At 39.7% G+C, this 18,969-nt stretch overlaps 1 protein-coding gene across 2 annotated transcripts in view; it reads right to left on the bottom strand.

The window, feature by feature from the left end:
- Positions 1 to 360: 360 nt before the first annotated feature.
- Positions 361 to 18,969, bottom strand: part of eps15 (epidermal growth factor receptor pathway substrate 15) — a 30,036-nt gene continuing 11,427 nt past the window's right edge. For both annotated transcript variants that reach the window (XM_059340541.1, XM_059340542.1), the window contains exons 13-25: positions 15,054 to 15,126; positions 12,373 to 12,534; positions 11,999 to 12,196; positions 11,457 to 11,888; positions 10,995 to 11,075; positions 10,685 to 10,853; positions 10,437 to 10,481; positions 9,872 to 10,266; positions 9,070 to 9,139; positions 8,857 to 8,927; positions 8,155 to 8,290; positions 7,131 to 7,324; positions 361 to 2,968 (exon numbers count right to left, since the gene is read on the bottom strand). In XM_059340541.1, the coding sequence (XP_059196524.1) occupies positions 2,828 to 2,968; positions 7,131 to 7,324; positions 8,155 to 8,290; positions 8,857 to 8,927; positions 9,070 to 9,139; positions 9,872 to 10,266; positions 10,437 to 10,481; positions 10,685 to 10,853; positions 10,995 to 11,075; positions 11,457 to 11,888; positions 11,999 to 12,196; positions 12,373 to 12,534; positions 15,054 to 15,126 (2,167 nt within the window). In that variant the 3' untranslated portion in view covers positions 361 to 2,827. The remainder of the gene's footprint in view (positions 2,969 to 7,130; positions 7,325 to 8,154; positions 8,291 to 8,856; positions 8,928 to 9,069; positions 9,140 to 9,871; positions 10,267 to 10,436; positions 10,482 to 10,684; positions 10,854 to 10,994; positions 11,076 to 11,456; positions 11,889 to 11,998; positions 12,197 to 12,372; positions 12,535 to 15,053; positions 15,127 to 18,969) is intronic.

Genomic DNA, 18,969 nt, shown 5'->3' with positions numbered 1-18,969 from the left:
CGTTAATACAAATGTGTTAATATGTGTATGCATACATTTTGACATTTAAGTTTAATCTAGAACAGTGTGTCTTAGTTTATCAGCTAATTATGTGTTTTAAATGTTTTAGATGGTGAAAAGTACAACATCCCCCCTCTGATGCAGAAGTATAAAGTAGCATGAAACACTAAAGTACAAATCCCTCAAAATATATGCAACTATAATACTTGAGAATACTTTCTTAGTTATTTTCCATCACTGCTCTAGATTTTAATGCACTTTTTCTCATAATGTAGATGTGGGAGAGTATTTTTACACAAGTAAAGTAACTTTAACTGTCTTAAACAGCCAGTAAAATAATTCAACAACCATAGAAACACACAAACTGCAAAACTACACGTTTAATATTTATTCTGTTTCAATTAAATGCATTACATATTCTGGCTGAACCTCCAAATAATGATTCTTTTCTTACACGTTAGAAAATACAAAATAAAATACAATTAGCTTGAGTTTTAAAAAGCATTTATGGGTAAGCCTAGAAACACAAGTGGTTCTTGATTTGTAAAAGGAGTCTGTACAAATGACAGTAACATGTCAGGTGGCCTTTAAATGTGAGAGAATTAAACTGTAGTGAGACTAGAGACTCAGCTGTAAAGGTGAAGAAGAGAGGGATGACATCTGTTCTCTCTTATTTACAATAAACATGAAGTGTAATATGAGGCGTAGTCAGAAGGAAGTGTAGCATCAACAGCGGACAGTAAACTGGGTAAACATGAGAAGAGGAAACTGTGACGATGCTCATTTGTTAATGAAGGCCAAAAGGAGAAAAATTAAGTCAGAACAGGAAGAAGTGGTGTGCACTGTTTGCAGAGAAAATGAAAGCAAAGGCATCCTGCTCTTTAAACAAGCCTCGTCATTCATCACAGTGTAGCACTGAGTGTTAGCTTCAGTTTCTGGGAGAAAACACTAAATTACCCAGCGAGAAAAATAATCACTGGCCGACCAACAGCTGTGTGGATGCAGTGCAACAAGGGGGAGTTTATCCTCAAAACACCAGTGAGACAAATCCCCACAGAGCCTGAAGTGCACACAAACTGCTCTGACAAAACACAGACGTTAACGTTTACTGACTTTGTGTAAGACTTTGAAGTCTCCCAGAGAGGAAGCATCTCCTGAAAGAAAGAAATAAAACATTGAGGAAAAATAAAACGTTCATAAAAAGAAGCACCGACACTTTAAAATTGGACCTGGAGGTGAAATGGATATTGAATACTGAAGTTGATCTTGAAGTGTCATTCAGCGAGACACTGAGCTGCTGTGTGCCTAACAATCAGGACTAACACTCACGATAAACATTAATGTAAAAGGAAGCAGAGAAGTGGACTTACATCTGTTTTTACCACACTCAAACATTCATCTATGAATACCAAGTTTCTATTCTGAAATTTATATTTGTCTGATATTGTCCAAACTCACCATACTTTTGATTATTTAAAGGTATAGTATACAGGAATTGTTGTTTACTGTTTATAAACACAACATTTAAATTTGGCCCATTGAAAATGAAAGCAAACCTTCAGATTTACTCTCCATTTTGGAACAAACTTCACATTCTTGACATTTCACCATTCTATAATGACTCTATTTAATACGAGTCTATCCGGTGTTATTTTATTGTAAACTCCTGCATAGCATACATTAAATCAGAAGACCAAATTAGTAAAACTTGACATCATTTACAATATTAAGTATTTGTTGTTTGACTCAGATAAAATGTTCTTGTTTTGTGCAATCTCTTGTAGTGTGCACTAAAATTGAATGCTGATTAATATGTAATTATTACATGCCACAGATGTAGTTTCATTCCTTTAGTTTCTCCCAAAAAAGAAACTTTCACAGCACAGATGAATTACAAAACAATGCGTCACAGAAATGTAAAAGAGATTAATGTATCTAGTAGCTGGAGGTTGTAGCTGTGATGGATTTGTTCTATTTTAGTGTAAATCTGCACATGCGTTTCACATATCAGAGGACTGGCAACTTCCAGTTAAACAAGTAGAAATGTCGGATTATGTCATCCTGTCCTGAACAAATACTTTTTTAAAAAATCTCATAGGCCTTCTGCAATCAAACAGGACTAGAAAAGTACATGGTCACTCTTAAATTTTGTTATGGTGCCTCAAAAATGCTCTTCTTTCCCAGCTTACTATCTTGAAAGTTCAAGATTTAGTTTCAGAAAATGAACCAAGAGCTGGAAAGGATTTTAGTTTTTTTTTTTCAGGGCTCTACAAAGTTAGAAAGTCTATTTTCTGACTAAATCTCATGAAATCTCAGAATAACTTCAGAAGCTAGAGTTGTAATAAAGTATAGCAAGAACCGTTAGAGGATAAAGACAGGGCTTTCGACGAGGCCATTTCAATCTAGCTGTGAGTGCATTAAATAAATTACATTCTGGAGAGTTAATGTGGCATTTGTAGCCTGGTGTTGAAATCAACGGAGCAATCTCTAAATCCATTTTCACTGCATTTCATTTTCAACAATCCATTCTTCAGAACATACACTCCATCTTGGTCCTCTCCTCCAAAAACAAGACCAACAGGATGGAAAACACAATACTGCAATGCCAGTGAACCGTGGACAGTCTGGGGAGAAGGAAAGAATCAGAGATGGGTTTATTCTAAGAAAGTCTCTTCATGGGGTCAGCAGGTGCTGCTGAATCAGTCCTATACAGTCCCCACTTTGCTTTGGTGCTTTCTGAGGCTGGGCCAGGCTGTGCTGTGCCGTGCCGAGCCAGGTCAGTGGACGGGGGGAGGAGGAGGGGAGGGGGAGAGGGGAGACGAGCTCCTCAGGAGAGTTCAGACTTGCTGAGTGCGATGGCCAGCTCCAGGTCCTCTTGTTCCTGCTGGGTGAGCCGGGCGAGCCGCTCCTTTTCCTCTCGCTCGCTCTCGCGCTTTGCCCACTCTATCATGTCTTCCTCTGTTGGATACTGCTCCGTGAACACAGAAAACACACACACACACACACACGAGGAGGAAGGAGAAAACACACATATGCAAAAGAAATATTGGGGGGAAAGGAGACACACAGACAAACACATACACAGTTAACATATTCTCAAAGATACAAAATGACTCCTAGAGCCTGCTGAAAAATAAATAACAATAACCGTTTGATTATGGCCAAAACCATACTAATGATCATGATTATTTCACTCATCGCATTTATTTAACTCTTAAAAGGAACTATTTAACTACTTTTTTTAAAAGTGTTATCCTGAACTTCTTATATAATTCAACTGAAAAAAAAATTAAAAAATGAATTCAATTTTTTAAATAAACTGTGTGGAGAGCACTGCTGTAACAAATGTTGCGCTGGATGTATAACACAAGTCAAAACAAGAGCATTATTGTGAAATGGAATATGGCACATTACTCGTTTAATCTCAATCATCTTGTTTTTATAATTGTTGGATGCCAAAATTGTTATTGAAAATGAATTGTCAGCCCTACAATAAGCTTCATAAATGAACTGCTGACTGTTGAATTACATTTCAAGTGCTACTGTTTCTGTCCTGTAACATCCATCACTTATCATTTCTGTTAATATGAGTACAAGGGTGTAAAGTCCAACTGATACTGTATTTTAGAGGCAAATATCAATATACCAGATCACTATTAGTACCCAATAAAAAAGAACACATGACATACACACGTTTTCAAGAAGAATCTCTTAAATTTGGTTATAATCAGTAGTCCTATCACTGCAGTTAACAAACTATGTCATAGTTGTTTCTGAATGACCAAAAACATATTTCAGGGATTTCTGTGCTGCAGTTTGTTTTCTTTTAAGATACTTTTTGAGACATTTCTTAAGTTCCGTGAATTGCAGGGAAAGAAAATGACCGGATCCACCAAGGATGTTTACATTTGGCTTATTATAATACTAGCAATGCCAAAGTACCAGTCAGACTCCACAGCGGTGATGCATCTCATAAAAAAGGCAACCCTAACTGTATTGTGGTCTTTACTTGGCAATTCAGTTTCCCATAACAGAAAATGTGTCTAATGAGGGTAAAATCAGATCTCTCAATGTCTGAACTGACACTTTTGAAGAACTCACTAAAAACTGACTTCTCAAAGTGGACAAGTTTTTTATTTTTATTTTTTTTATTTCCCTTCATCAAAGATGACCATTAACTGTTTAGTCCCTCAGTGTGGATGGTTGTGTTCAGGGACTAAATTAGGATGTAAGCATGATCATTGATGAAGAAACGGGAGTCGTGAGAGCAAAATTGTAGGCTGACAACAAACAAAAGGCAAAGAATAAGAACTTCAAACAAACAGAACTTTTGTTGAGACAGTTAATCATTTCAGATCAGGCATGCACTGTGACAACAGGTATATTATTGTCAATAAATGACTAAAGAAGCGACACAGGTTACCCAGCATGTCCCCCTCCCCATGCAAAAGAAAGTAGACAGTGATGACGACGTTCACCAGCAGGTAGTTTAGAGCTTGTGTTTTCAGTGTACAGCGGCATGCATGATGAGAGCTTTAAAGAAACATCGAATGGATTTAGTAATCAGAAAACATGCATTTATTACTTGTTGGTGCTGCTAACCACTGCTGCTTTTAAATATGAATTAAATCAGACATCAAAAGTCCTTAGAATCATCAATCAATCAACAAGAATCATGCATTTTATTTTTAAATATTTTCTTTAAAAAAAAGCAGCTTTGTGTCTCCTGTAGTAACATTGTTTGGTTTCCCTGCATTTTGCCAGCACCCAGAGCTGCCAGCTCATTAGCTGGCATTAGTCCACTAGATATTGTGTGTTTTACAGACTTTTCCACGCAAATCAGCAGCAAACCAAACAGTGTTACTACATATACTAGCTACTCAACAATGGCACAAAGCCAGTTGAAAATCTGCAACATTTCCCATTAAAGAAACCATTCACATATCTGGTACTTTTGTCTTTACCTTCTTTACCTTTCTACTTTTTAGTGAAGTAATTTTGTGGGATTCTGTTAAAGGTCCATACAGGTGTTTTTGCTTGTCTCAGCCCATTTTACTTTTATATCATTGCCAAACATTTGCCAAAGCATGTTACCAAACCTGTAGCTATTTCGAAGCATCTTCTCCTTTTCCCATATTTTCACCGCAAGATCAAAACCAAAAAATAAAAATTTGCAAATACCTATAACTTGCTTGATATTATGATTCAGGATTCTGATCACTGAACAAAATTTACAAATCATTGCATGCTTACAGCGGAAGAACAAAGCAGAAATGACAGAACTGGGAAAGTTGAGTAGACTGCTTGAAAGGGAGGAAATAAACTTAACTTTAAAGCATGCTTTGGAAAATGTCAGCCATAATTTAAAAATAAAGTCACAACTTGTGGTAAATGAACTGAAAATGCAAAACAAATGTTGGTATGGTCCTTTAAAAAGCTCAGGCATTTGCAGATAGAGATGTCACGGATGCACACAGAAGCCAGAGATGGTGCCCTTGATTCAACTCTTTATTCAACTTATTTGACAGAGGTGTAAAGACACAAAGACAGAGAGACAGAATACAGCTGATCTGTTTCTCCACAACACACGGCTGACCAGACAAAGGCTGAGGGAACTGATAAATGAAGGGTGGTTGGATGAACAGGTGGATGAATAAATAGGCGGCATGTGTAAAGGAAAAAACAAAATAAACATGGATGTGAGGGATGACGCAGGCAGTGGTATGAGTGAATGAGAGCCGAACACACAGTTAGTGCGTGCAGGTTGGGGTTCGACAGGGACATGCAGGTGGAGTCGTGAGGCTCGAGAATCAATACTGTCACTTAATAACGGTCATCCATCCCAAATTCACAGCATTACAGCACATTTCTGTGCAGTATTACAAAAGGAAGAGGCAACAGGATTTTAATAATGCCACCAATGTATTCCTGATATATTAAGAAGGAATTAGCCCAGGTTAAGATGAATTGGATCTGTTGTGCAATGTGACTACTTGCACATATTTTAACTAGTAAGTACAAGAAAAGCAATAAAGTTATTACAGCAACCTGGCTCTTGCTCGCGAGAAGAAATACAGTATTTCTCAGTATTTCTGTCATGTAGCATTGCTGCTACAAATTTGTCCTGGAGCATATGTTATCTATGAGTTTGTGAAAGTTCATGAATATCCTATTTTTAATCCTATTTTACAGGAAATGGGATCTCACTGATGATGCAGCAGGCACTGCTCTGCATCTTGTTAGTATGTTTCTGAGTCGGCACAATAATTGCGTAAAAACCATAACATCAGTTGACCTTGACTGAGTCTGAGCACAGTCACTGGTCAGACCCGGGTTAAGCACTTTGCACCAGTGGCAATTTGAAATGTTACCTGAGATGCAATTTCAGTGTAAAAAGGTGCTTAAAATTAAATGTTGAGCAATAAAATCGTTTCAGAATGAAATGTGCACATGCACAGGCTGTAATGTCAGTGTGCTGAGTTGGGATGGCTAACAAAAGCCAAATACAAGCAGCCTCTCATCTCTCCATTCACTGCCAACCACTTGGTATCATAATGATTGCTGTGTATAATAATTTAAGGTGCATCAGAACTTCTGTCCGTTGCTAGAAACATGATGCAGAGTTAATATATCAATATATCTCTAATTGCTATTGTGACATTTCTGTACATTTCTTCATAAAATAAGACAGTGCAACTTCAATCATGGGCCTTAAATTAAATGCGATCTCAAAGCAAATCAGTAACAAAAAATAATTACAAATAGAAAGAATCTTTACATGGCAAAAAAGTATAGCAATAATAAAGAGCTAAAATATACACCAGCAGCAGAGAGGATGCAAAAAATAAACTCAAATGTAGAAGATTAAATAGCTCATGTTAGCTTAACTCAAGAAAACAAGGTTACCAAATAAACAAATGTAGCATCAGGAACCTGTGCTGATTAGTTTGATTTTTGTGTGATTTTTTTCATGGCAGTGGATGGAGCGATTTATAAAGCTGGCCTGATGTTTGGTGGTTGTGACTTCAAAACAACAAAACGTGATTTATTAGCAGGAAAAAAAGAGAAGAGGGCAGTGACTACTGAGAGTCAGGTGAAGGTGAGGGAGAGGGCGGTAGGGAGGTGCTCACTTTGTCAAAGGTGGCAAATCGGTCAGCTTCCCGTACGTTGTGACGAGGAGGGGAGGAGGGGGCGAAGGGGTCGGCTAAAGGATCCTTGGCAGGCAGGGAGGAGGAGGAGAAGTCTCCTGAAGGTTGTTGCAGGAAGGGCCCTCTCCGCTGGAAGGAGTCAGAGGACTCTGTTCTGGAGATGGACAATCTCTTACCTGATAAGACACAGACAGGTGGACATAGAGTCAGCAGGAGATTTGTACATTTTTAACAATGATATGAAACATACTGGTGAGTCTTTCTATTTTGTATTAAAAACTGTTTTCCTGGGGTGTTCCCGGTGGCACACCTGGTAGAGCGCGTACCGTAGAGGCATTGTCCTCGTAAGCGGGCGGCCCGGGTTCGAATCCGGCTCGGAGCCCTTTCCCACATGTCTTCCCCTCTGTCTCCCCCTTTCACTCTCAATATCTCTCTCTCTCTCAATAAAGCTACAAAATGCCCAAAAAAATATCTAAAAAAACCCAACTCTGTTTTCCCTTCCCCTTTCTTCGAGCACGCCATGTGAAATTACTTTTCTCTGACTCACTCTCTGACTGTCTCTCGTCTCCTCTCTCTCATGTGTGTGTGTGTGTGTATCTCACTCACTGAGTCGGGTCGCAATGCTTCTTGGGATACTCACATCACATTAAATTATTTACAAGTCATGCAATTGGTCTGAGAGTTGCCTTACTGCAAAATCAGTAAAGGTTAGAAATACTGGATTAAAATGTAATAATTCATCTAGGTCCAGACCCAGTCCATGGTCTACCTTTTAGTGACTTGGGGAGGGTTGGAGAGGATTGGCAGTTTGACAAGAAAAACACATTTGGTTATTTTGCCACCAAGCTAACCTTGCCTTCTGCATATAGTATATATACATTAAATTGTAATGATAAAGTGTGATATTAATTACAAAGCTAACAGTGTGTTTTATTAAAAATGACCATCCCATCCCGTTATCCTGAAGTTGTTGGCAGGAGCATGGCTGTTTGACCACAGTACTGACCTGGAGGTGGAGGAGGAGGTCTGGTTGGCGTACCCGTTTTTGGGGGCAGGGCAGGGGGCACATCAGGGCCGGCAGACTGGCTGTCGTCCTGGAACAGGTTCTTATTGTTAATGCCAAACTGGTCAGCACCGTTCGACTGAAACAGAAAATTCACAGCAAATCAAATACATACAGTAATATAGAACATTACATAATTCAGCAAAAACAAGGAAAAAACTACTCTCCTCTCTACAGAATATAATTAATACTTTATGGCATTATAATTATTGAAGATCGGAAGTGATATCACACACAGTAGCCTTTTTTTGCAATTTTGCAAAGACTTTATCCATAAGGCAACTTAAGGCTACATAATCTATACATGGAGGAAATATTTTTAGAACACACTTTCCAATAATGTATACACATCAAATATAGCTGCTAGTTGCATGTACTAAATGGTGTGTTTAGTGTTCCATTCCTCCACAGGAGACAATCACGTACAAGTGGTCCCGCTATTTCCTCCCAAAAACCACAACACACTCAGCAACAACTCACAGCCTTCCTGAATGGTTCTGGTTTACAGCAGAAGTGAGTTCACTGTGTCGCAACAACTTCCACTTCCACTGACTTAACGGTCATTATTCACGACTTGTCATTCAGTGAGTTTCACTCCATACTGAGAGTTATTTCCACAGGGGATTAACAGCGCCTCTTGATTACCTTTGTCAACGCACTGAAATCTGCAAAGCCCCCTCCAAAAGACTCATTACCAAAAACAGCAGCAAATGGATCTGAAACACATGAGCATATTACATTTACAGAACTGATAAAAAAGGCATACAGCCACTGTAAACAGTGTATTTTGTTCATTATATTTTCAACAGCTGCAATGGCCTCTGCCCCCAGAGGGTGGCGCTATGTCACAAGTCATACCTGGATCTGAGCTGGCGTTTACTGTCGTACCACCTGGAGCGAAGGGGTCATTGGATGCTGCGGTGTCCTTCTGAAGACACAACAAACATAACATACATGCAGTATTATTGTACAATAACAATTGTACAATAAACTCTGATGTGAAGGTGAATATCCTCACACTTAATGTGATTAAATCTGATGCATATCAGACTAAAAAGCATCAAACACTACTGTGGATCTGATTTCATTCTCACTGAATTTTAAATTTAAGCAGCAATAACAGTATTTGTCTTATTTAATTTGTGTTGTTTCAGGTCTGTACTGACGCCGTAGCACTGAATGTAACTGATCTGTATTAAATTCTACTGCAAGGAAAACCTGCCCAAGACTGCAGCACAAAAAGGTCAAACTGAGATGTACAAAAACAAAACAATACTCTCTTTATGCTAGTGCAATATTAGTAATACCTACTATGAAAATAAGCAAAAATCAAAAAGACTTCTGTTTTAATTCCTGTCATTTTAAAATCTCTGAATGTCAGTGATTAATGGCTTTTTTTTGTTTTTGGTAGATCACAGATACATTTGCATGAAATAAAAGGTTATATTAGGTGATGCTAAATAGGCTTTTTGTTCAAAAGGTTGTAATAATAAACTGATTAAACTAAACTAATTGGCCTGTTAATTACTTATTGAAACAAACGGCATCATAAAACATTCATTATTGAGACTTAATGGTTGTCTGATTCCTTTTCTATCAGGAGTGCCCAATTAATGTGGGATTGAGTACAGTGTGGTTGTTTTACAGCAGGCTTACTCACCACAGCCAGATCAGAGGAAGGTGAAGAACAGCTGAAGGGATCAGCCCCTCCGTCCTGAGAACCAAAAGGATCCGCCTCCCCGATGGCGTTCACTTTGCCTCCAAACGGGTCAGAATCAGCCATGTTGTTCGCCGTAGAGCTGAATGGATCCTTGGCTGCTAATGCTGGATTGGCAGGTTTGGAGGTGAAGGGATCTGGACCTGCTGCTGGTGCGGCCGCTGTGTCATTCGGCTTGGCCGCAAACAGGTCTGGCTCTGGCGCGCCAGTAGTGGTACCAAACGGGTCAGCTGAGGCAGAGAAAGGGTCCTCTGAGGAAAAGGGGGCAGCGGAGGCCTGGAAGAAAGAGTCTGCAGCAAAGGGGTCGGAGCCTTTGAACGGATCACCTCCGAATGGATCTGATTTAAAAGAAACAGCAACAGATACAGAATGTGAACATTAAATAGTGTAGAATTGATAAATGCCAGATGACACTTATTATAAATATTGATACGATTTTTTAGGGGTTTTTTTCTTGTTTTTGCCTGTTCATTACATTTTCACAAGGGGTGTCACTTAGAAAACTTACCCGCAACATCTGCTTTTCCAAATGGATCATCTTTAAAAGGATCGTCTATAAAAGGTTAAAAAAAATCAGTCTGATTACATTAAGGGTAGAAAATAAATTGTTAGCCAAGTCAAACCTAAAGACTAAACAATAAACCTTAAAACACATCAATATGTACAATGAAAACATTACATCTGTATTTAAACTTTGGTAAAAAAAAGTCCTTGTATATGCAAGCTGTTAACTGAACCTTCTATACTTTAACTCACGGTCAGTAAAGGGGTCTGAATGGAAGAAATCCATCTCCGGCAGGGAGGGGGGGCTGGTCTGAGGCGGCATGGAGCGAGGCCCGACTTGAGGTGGTAATGAGGAGGGGGTAGTGGTGGTTTCTGGGGACTCTGCTGGTTCCGGTTTGCTCTCTGGCTCTGGTGATGCAACCTGTTGAACAGCGACAGGAACATGTAAACGATTTGTTTAAACCAGACATGATTAATCAAACTCTGAAAACCACAGAGAAACGTGTTGTGAAAGTCAGTAAGTCAGGTACACAAGTCCACCTCAGTAGGTCAGGGTCTTTACCTTTGGTGGGCTCTCTTTAGGCGACTCTTCTACATCATCTATGACCTCCGAGGAGACGTCAGGTGTCGGGCTACTTTGTTCCTGGAGGCATTAGAGGACAACACAACAATGACCAGAGTTACTTCCAGTGGCATATTCTGATAATTCATATTGAACACAGCGTTTTGGGGGAAAAAAAGAGGACAAAGTGGCAAAATTTGACAACTAGAGCAGAGATGCAGATGAAATGTGATATTGAAATGATGAAATAATTCTGAACAGAGCTGTTTTCAAGGTAATTGTGAACACTTATCGCCACCTTGAGGTCAATGAGTGTCATTGTATGTGCCTGAGCAGTTAGTGGATGTTGCAACCTTCCTACCAATTTTGGTGACTTGGTCTCATAGTTTCAACACTTTTTCAGAAAAAAAGAAAAAGAATGCGAACAAAAACAACAGGATCACTGCTTGGACCCTTAATTACCTTCACCATGTTCTCTTGTGGCTTCGGTCGATTGTTGAATATCTCAGAGGAGGCTAGACTCGTATAGAGATCATCCAAGGCGTCGTGTTTCAAATTCTCCTCCTCTGGACTCTCTTCCTCCTTCTCTTCTTCCTCTTCTCTCTCGTTTACTTCTTTCTCTTTTTGATCTGAATGTTCTTTCTGCTGATTGCAGACAGCAGCTGGTTCTTCCTCCTTCAGCTCTTTAGGCTGGTCCTCCTGAAAGTGGTCCTGCTGGAAGAGGTCTTGCTGGAAGAGGTCCTGCTGAAAGAGGTCCCCCTGATGCAGCTCTGCAGCAGGGCCTGCTGATCCGTTGACCATGACAGGAGAGCTGTCCTCCAGGGCTCTCTTCCAGCTGAGCTGGGCTGTTACTGACCTCTCTTCCACCTGAAGGTCGTTCAGTTTCTGCTGAACCTGGAAGTGTAGAGAGATTGAGGAAGAATAAAACAGACAGAGGGAAATATAAATAAAGGTCGGTCCTATTTCTGCTGAGAAAGGAGTTTCACATATTCACACAAACCAACCTGTGAAACTTGAGTAAAGGAGTCGCGGACAGACTCTTGCAGAGGTGTGAGCTGCTCCTGAGCCGCCTGGACCTTCTCCTGCAGCCTCCTGCTCTCCTCCTGCAAAGCCAGGAGCTCCTCTCGAGCTTGGACCAGCTCCTCCTCAAACTGACAAATCTTCTGTTCCTGCTCCTCGTGCTCCGACTGCAGCGATGAAATCTGTGGCAGATGTAACCATTACGAATAAGCTGGTGCCCTTAAGGAGAATGGAATCTGAATCTGCTTATCAGTTTATACTAATTATTTGTTAGTAGTCAGTCATTTCTGTCATTAAATAACTGTCCAATATTGAATCAAATGAATCCGTCATGAAAAGAAAATTCTACCAGACTGACCAGATGGGTCTCTTGGCTTGTCTGCTGGCGAATATGAGTCAGCTGCTCCTCCAGGGAGCCTTTCTGTTGGTCCAGCTCCTCCAAGGCATCCTGTACCTTCTGACGTTGAGTCTGGAGCCGCTGCAGCTCCTCACTCTCCCGCGCCACCTCATCCTGCAAGTCCTGCAGACATCAAGCCAAAGAGGAGACAGAGGGAAATAAGCACCAGTGTATTCTTTCACATGCAAAAAATAAAAAAACATAGAAGTGGGAATTAGAGGGAACTCAAATCACAGATGTAAATTACACAGATTATTTGATATAATAATAATAATAAATCAATAATTAAGGAAAGGATAACTATTTAATATTCAAGGTCCTCAGAATGAGAAAAATAAGAGAAGATATAAGATATTTTTTTGTTGCAGCAGACAGAGAAAAGGGACAAAAAGAACAGCTACAAAACTGGATGAAAGGAAGAAGAAAACAGTGAAGGTTAAGTGGAGGTCAATTATTTTGTAGAACAGGCAGAAAATATGGGCGTTCTGAAAATCTAGTGGTCTTCAGTGAACATCAAATATTACATTACTGGTTTCATGTCTTTCCCCTTTTCTCCCCACATTTTCCTGTTTCTCTGTACTGTGCGGTCTTATAAAGACAGAAACTAAAAATTATTCACACAAGAGGTGACTCATCTCCAGAGAGGAAATAGCACAAAACTTTTGTAGCAACTGTTCCAGCCAACTGTATCAGCGGGCTAATAATTCAGAACGTGAAAAAAACTATCTTACATTTTCTCTATCATCGCTGCGTGTCAGTTAGTACACAATAAAAACAACGGTGAACATAATGTCCTGCTTTTGATTATTTCTAATTTGAAGGTTTTTACGGCAATAATGACAGTCCAGAACAACTGTTGTCAGGCTAACAATGAAAACTGCCACTCATTAGGTACACAAGAGAAAACAAATGACTCCATGAAAAGAAGGAGAATTCATAATGACATGCATTGCAGTCAGACATATTTTTATAAATATAGCTGTATCTGTTACTTTCAGTCTCTTCCTTTCTTTATGCTGCATTACAACTGCATAGTATGGCACAGCTTGGCTGAACTTGCTCTTTTGAAAAATGAAATAGAGAAAAGGACCTGGTAGCAAAAGTGAATTGAGTCTAGATGAGCAGAACCAGACAGTGGAAATGTTGCTTTAGATGAACAACTAAAAACACAGAAAAGCTTCTGAAAACTATACGGGGACAGAAAACGAGGGGAGAGAGGGGAAATGGACTAAATTCAGGGATGTTGTAACTTCACCATTAGTTCAGCACAACACCATGCATCAGTTAACTTATATTGGCAGTCTATCAAACTAGATTTGCTTCATATCCACCTAAAATATATGTAGTGATTTGGTGTGCATTTTTCAACTTTTCCAACATAAATAGAAATGTTGCCGAAATCCTGTATTAAGTAGTTTTGAAAAGTGTCTACCTAATAAAATGGCCAGTGTGGACTTCTGCTGGTTGTAACGAGTAGTTATTTGAGTTACTGTTGCCTTTCTATCATCTCGAACCAGTCTGGCCATTCTCCTCTGACCTCAACAAGGCATTTTGGCCCAGAAAACTGCTGCTCACTCGATATTTTCTCTAGATGGCCGTGCATGAAAATCCCAGTAGATCAGCAGTTTGTGAAATACTCAGACCAGCCCGTCTGGCTCCAACAACCATGTCACTTTCAAAGTCAATTTAATCACCTTTCTTCCTCATTCCTAGCTCGCTTTGAACTTCAGCAGGTAGTCTTCACCATGTCTATATGCCTAAATGCATTGAGTTTCTGAGTGTATGTTGCTTTCAGTTGCAAATGTATTGGACAATTAGTTTTAGCTTGTAAAGCCAATGCCGTTGCCGACTTTCAAGTGATGGATGTCAGAGCTCCCTGCTACTGTGTGATACCACCACAAAGTAATGTTCAACCTTTGAGGAACACTGCAGGGAAAGTCTCATTGTTGAGTCTGTGCAGTGGTAGGAGCGCAGATCACGACAGCCAAAAACACACAATATGTGGTGCCTGGGATATATTTAGAAAACACAATACAGTATAAATAGCCAAAAGCACTTGAGGCAACCCTGCAGTGCAGCTAAGAAATTCAGCTACATCAGCGTGAGACTCCCTTGAGATCCACCCTCACACTCTAACAGTTCCCGAAAGCGGAGCAGACGAGCCCTTTAAGCATTCGGCTCCCAAAATAGAGCCCATCTCTCAGGCAGCAGACACGCCTACAACAAGGACACCAGCCTCTCCCCTCTCTCTGAGAAACATGAACTGTGTTTCTGAATAAGCGTCTAAGACAGCCAGTGAAATGTATTATTGATCTCACTCCTCCAGTACAGTATATACATCATAACAAAAGTGAACAACTGCTTAACTACCTACGGGTGCTTAACGTCTACTTTGTCAGACCAGGATTTATTTATTTTTTTACAGCAAAAACACATACATGCTCTTACATCAGCTTCATCCCAACACCAGTCATTTGAGATGCATGATGACAAAACAAGAAAGCAGGGAAGCAGATATTCTCCTAAAGATCTACACAACCATGCCATTGTTTCTGTCTGTTACCAGCATAGTTGACACAGAGAGACAGAGGGATTTAGAGCATAGACAAACTCGCAGAAAAACAGAGACAGCGAGACCTTACCTGCACTTCGCTGCTGCGCTGTCTGATGGCCTCCTCCTTCTCCTTGATCTCCTCTTCCACAGTGCTCTTCTCCCTGGGGGTCCAGCACAAGAGACAGGAGTATTTAGCCACCAAGGACAGAGAGGGAAGACCCGGTACTCCAAGCCCACCCGGACCCAGCCAGTTCTCCACTGAGCCTCCTTTACCCTGCGCCTGAACCACCACCACCTCCTCTCCCTGAACCACCATGATGTCCTGAAATCACAACTCCACAGCACAGAGAGAGCCGCCCCGAACGTCTGCAGCTACAGCAGGTGTGCGATGTGATGTGATGTGCAGGAAGGTGGAGAGTGAGTGAGGGTGAGTGTTGCAGAAAGTACGAAATGTGCTTGCTCAGTCAAAATGAGTGGGAGATGAGGAGTGAGAGGCAGATGGCTGCCTTGAGGATGGAGGGAGAAAGAACAGGAGGAGGGACGAGTGATGATGAGCCAACCTACAACATCCATCATTTGTGCTGCCCGTATGTTCATCCTCTTTCATCCACCCAGCCAGAGAGGAAATGGAACGAGGTGGGGCGAAGAGCAGAGAGGCATATTGACTTATGCACGAAGGACAATTAATAAATATCCATTTTATTTTCCACCATTAGAAGGTGTAGCAGAAACAATGTACTTAGTGATACTGCCCAGGTGCTGAGACTGTGCAAGACTCCAACACTTCAGCCTATTTTTGTCTCAAGTCATTAAACTTTATCATTAATCATGACTCATATAAATCATTATAACACGCTGCATTTTTTTTAATACAATGAATGAAGCCTTAGTATAGAGATTGGGGTTCATTTTGTACCAGACCTGGATACCCAACATATTTATCTATTATTTTAACTCAGACTTCAACAATATTAAAACTATACCAGAGTCACCGGAGTTCGACAATTTTCAGCAAGATTACCACCATTACTTGTGCCTGGCCGATCAGCCTTTAATGAGCTAATTCTGTGCCGGTCAAATTCAGATGATTTAAGACGCGAGCATGGTGGCACAGAGGGGAACAGACTATTGTCAAAACCACATGCACAGTGGTGCATACTTGACGACTTTCTTGCTAGATTTAGTGACTTTTAGACCCCACTTTGGACTTAATTTGTAAAAAGCAACAACAGACAAATGTAGCAACTTATTCAAACCAATTCATAGTCACATATGCTGCTCAGTGAAAAGCTCTACTTCCAACAGCTCGGGGGTCTCTCCCTCCTCTCGCACCATGCACAGTCAGTAAGTATGGATGATGCATGCCGCAGGAGCGAGAGTTGATATTATATAATGTACACCCTTTTACATTCTTGTAACCAAATACTGACTCATATAAAATTAAATAAATATACACATAGTTTAAGATATACAATAAATAGCTGACTGTTATAATACAGACGAAGCAGAATAACATTTTGTCTTGTTCTTCTATCAAAAACTAAATGATAATCTGCAGCACTTTCTTTTAATTTACTTATAGATCTGTTCAAATGACAGTGAGAGAAGGTCCTGTAACCTCTGCAGTTTTAGAGAAAATGAAAAAGTTATTTCATACTCAATGATCTATTATTGATCTACAATTCAATTTTCCATTAAATAAAAGTTACACAAATGTATGTGTTGTGTATTCTGTTAATTATAGTTCTAAAAATTAAGAAAATTAAAACTACAACACTAATACTGCATTATGATACGTATAACAAAAAAAATCTAAATACAGAAAGTAGAGGAAAAGCATCAACAAAACTGGGGAAGCTACTTACAAATATAAATCCTGAAGGACACTTTGATTTAAATGTGCAACTTAATTAACCCTCTGTAGCTGCTCCATTGTTTAGGATAGCCTCATGATAGGATTTACAAGTTAGAAAATTTTGTGTTATTACTTCAGAAAGCAGTTTTCGTACATCCTAAACAAAAGGTTAAAATGTAATACGCACTGTGTGCATTTGCTGTGTAAAAACAATGTACAACACAGGAGGCAGGAACATTTAAAAAGTGCTCATCTTTTGCCGTTCATTTCAACACTGACTAAAAATAACGGCAGCTATTTTTGCATTCTCTCTCCTCTCATATCAAAATGCACAATCCCTTTGATAACAGTCGACACAGTCCCAGCACAGCGACAATCAACTCGAGCCGAGTATCACTTCCATTCTCCTCTTACCCATCATCATCATCATCTTCCTCGTGCTGAGCAGAAGGCGGCTGCCACATTTTGAAGCAGTTACAAACATGAATCATCTTTTCAAGCTCCTCTCGATCTGCTGCCTGTCTGAAGCTCTGATTCTACTGCTTACTTTCCACTTCTATCCATCTTTCTTACCTCATCCTTCCTTCCTCGAACAGCTGTCATCTAGTGTGTGTGTGTGTGTGTGTGTGTGTGTGTATCGAAAGTGGGGGGTGGGGTGGAGTGGAAGGCCAACTTTCTCACTTCTCACTCTCAGCTTTCATGAAAAGGGAAGCTTAGTTTTGTCCGTTATGAAAATTAAATCCAAAACAACTGATACGAATAACCAACTTTTAAGTGAAACTACGGGTGTATATTTGCATCTAAAGCGCAGATGAAAATGTAAATAACGCATAAAGAACAGTCATAAAGAAGAACTGGTAGTGAAAATGCTACATCTTATCTGCAAGATGATGTGGAGTATAATGATTAAGTGATATTTCCAAAACTGTATTTAACAATTTGATTGTCTAGATGTTTTAGATCTAGAAATATAACAGTGAAAAACTGCATAAATGCAAAAGCTGAAAAGATGAAGTTTGCCGTCTTATTCTCCCCGTCACTGTTCTTCCACCTCACTGGCAAACAGCAGCTATAACACTCAGCTTTATAGCCATCTGCTGCATTTGACAGCCTGTAGCAAAATCACAAAGGTTTATTTATTTTGTTTGAGAAAATGTGAGTTATATAATCTTGTATACTTGAACCAATATGACATTTTTTACCCAGTAAGGTTCACAAATAACGTCAGATGTGACCAGCAGTTAGCAGCCCCTCAGTTTGTGGGAAACACTGCATCCTGCTGGTCGGAAAAGGATTCAGAGATACAGTAACTTGCTCTGTCGGGACCTTTGAAATCTGCTAAAATAGTTTTCCATATTACATTTTTTTTGTTTTAATTCTTCTTTAAATTCTGTGTTTTACAATGTAAGCCCATTTTTCATCAGAAACAGAGTCTAATCATGTAGTAGATGATGACATTTCACCAAATCAATACGAAAATATTTGTAAAAAATCTAAAGAATATCAATGAATTTGATATAAAACAACATTGAACTATTTTTTTTAATCACAGAAAGTGCAGTAGTCATTTGGACATTGCTCTGCTCTAAATTTAGATGTTTGTGTTTTTTAAGGTGACTTAGCAGTCTCAGGGCCTCTTCGATATGACTGTCTGTGTGGGTACGTGTGTGTGTGTGTGTGTGTGTGTGTGTGTGTGTGTGTGTGTGTGTGTGTGTGTGTGTGTGTGGAAGAGGAGCTGAGCCTCGCCCTCTGTTAAACCCCAACAGAGAGCAGAGGACAGACCGTGCCCGTAAATTAAACCAAAACACACAACAGCATAGTTTATTTATTTTCATGCTGTTCATTTTTGTAGCCCCATTTCTGTTCAAAATGCCTATAATTTTAGAGGGATTTTTATGAATTGCTTTCTTATTTTGGCCAATTTCACAGGCCCCAAATCCTAGTGCCGTATGGGCGAGTCCTGGGTTTTTCTTTCAGTTTAACATGATGACTCTGAATGTTTTTTCCTAAATCAGTGTCCAAGACTATATATTAATATTCATTTTGTTTGATAACATTTGCTACACTTCGCAGTCAAAAACTGTCTTAAATGGCGTGTTTTTTAGATGATGAACATTAATAAGTGGAAACTCTAAACAAGTACAAACCA

Source organism: Centropristis striata, chromosome 9 (assembly GCF_030273125.1).
Source record: "Centropristis striata isolate RG_2023a ecotype Rhode Island chromosome 9, C.striata_1.0, whole genome shotgun sequence".
In the NCBI taxonomy this organism is placed as follows: Eukaryota; Metazoa; Chordata; class Actinopteri; order Perciformes; family Serranidae; genus Centropristis; species Centropristis striata.
The sequence above is the reverse complement of the archived record's forward strand: the minus strand, read 5'-3'. Positions and strand labels throughout refer to the sequence as shown.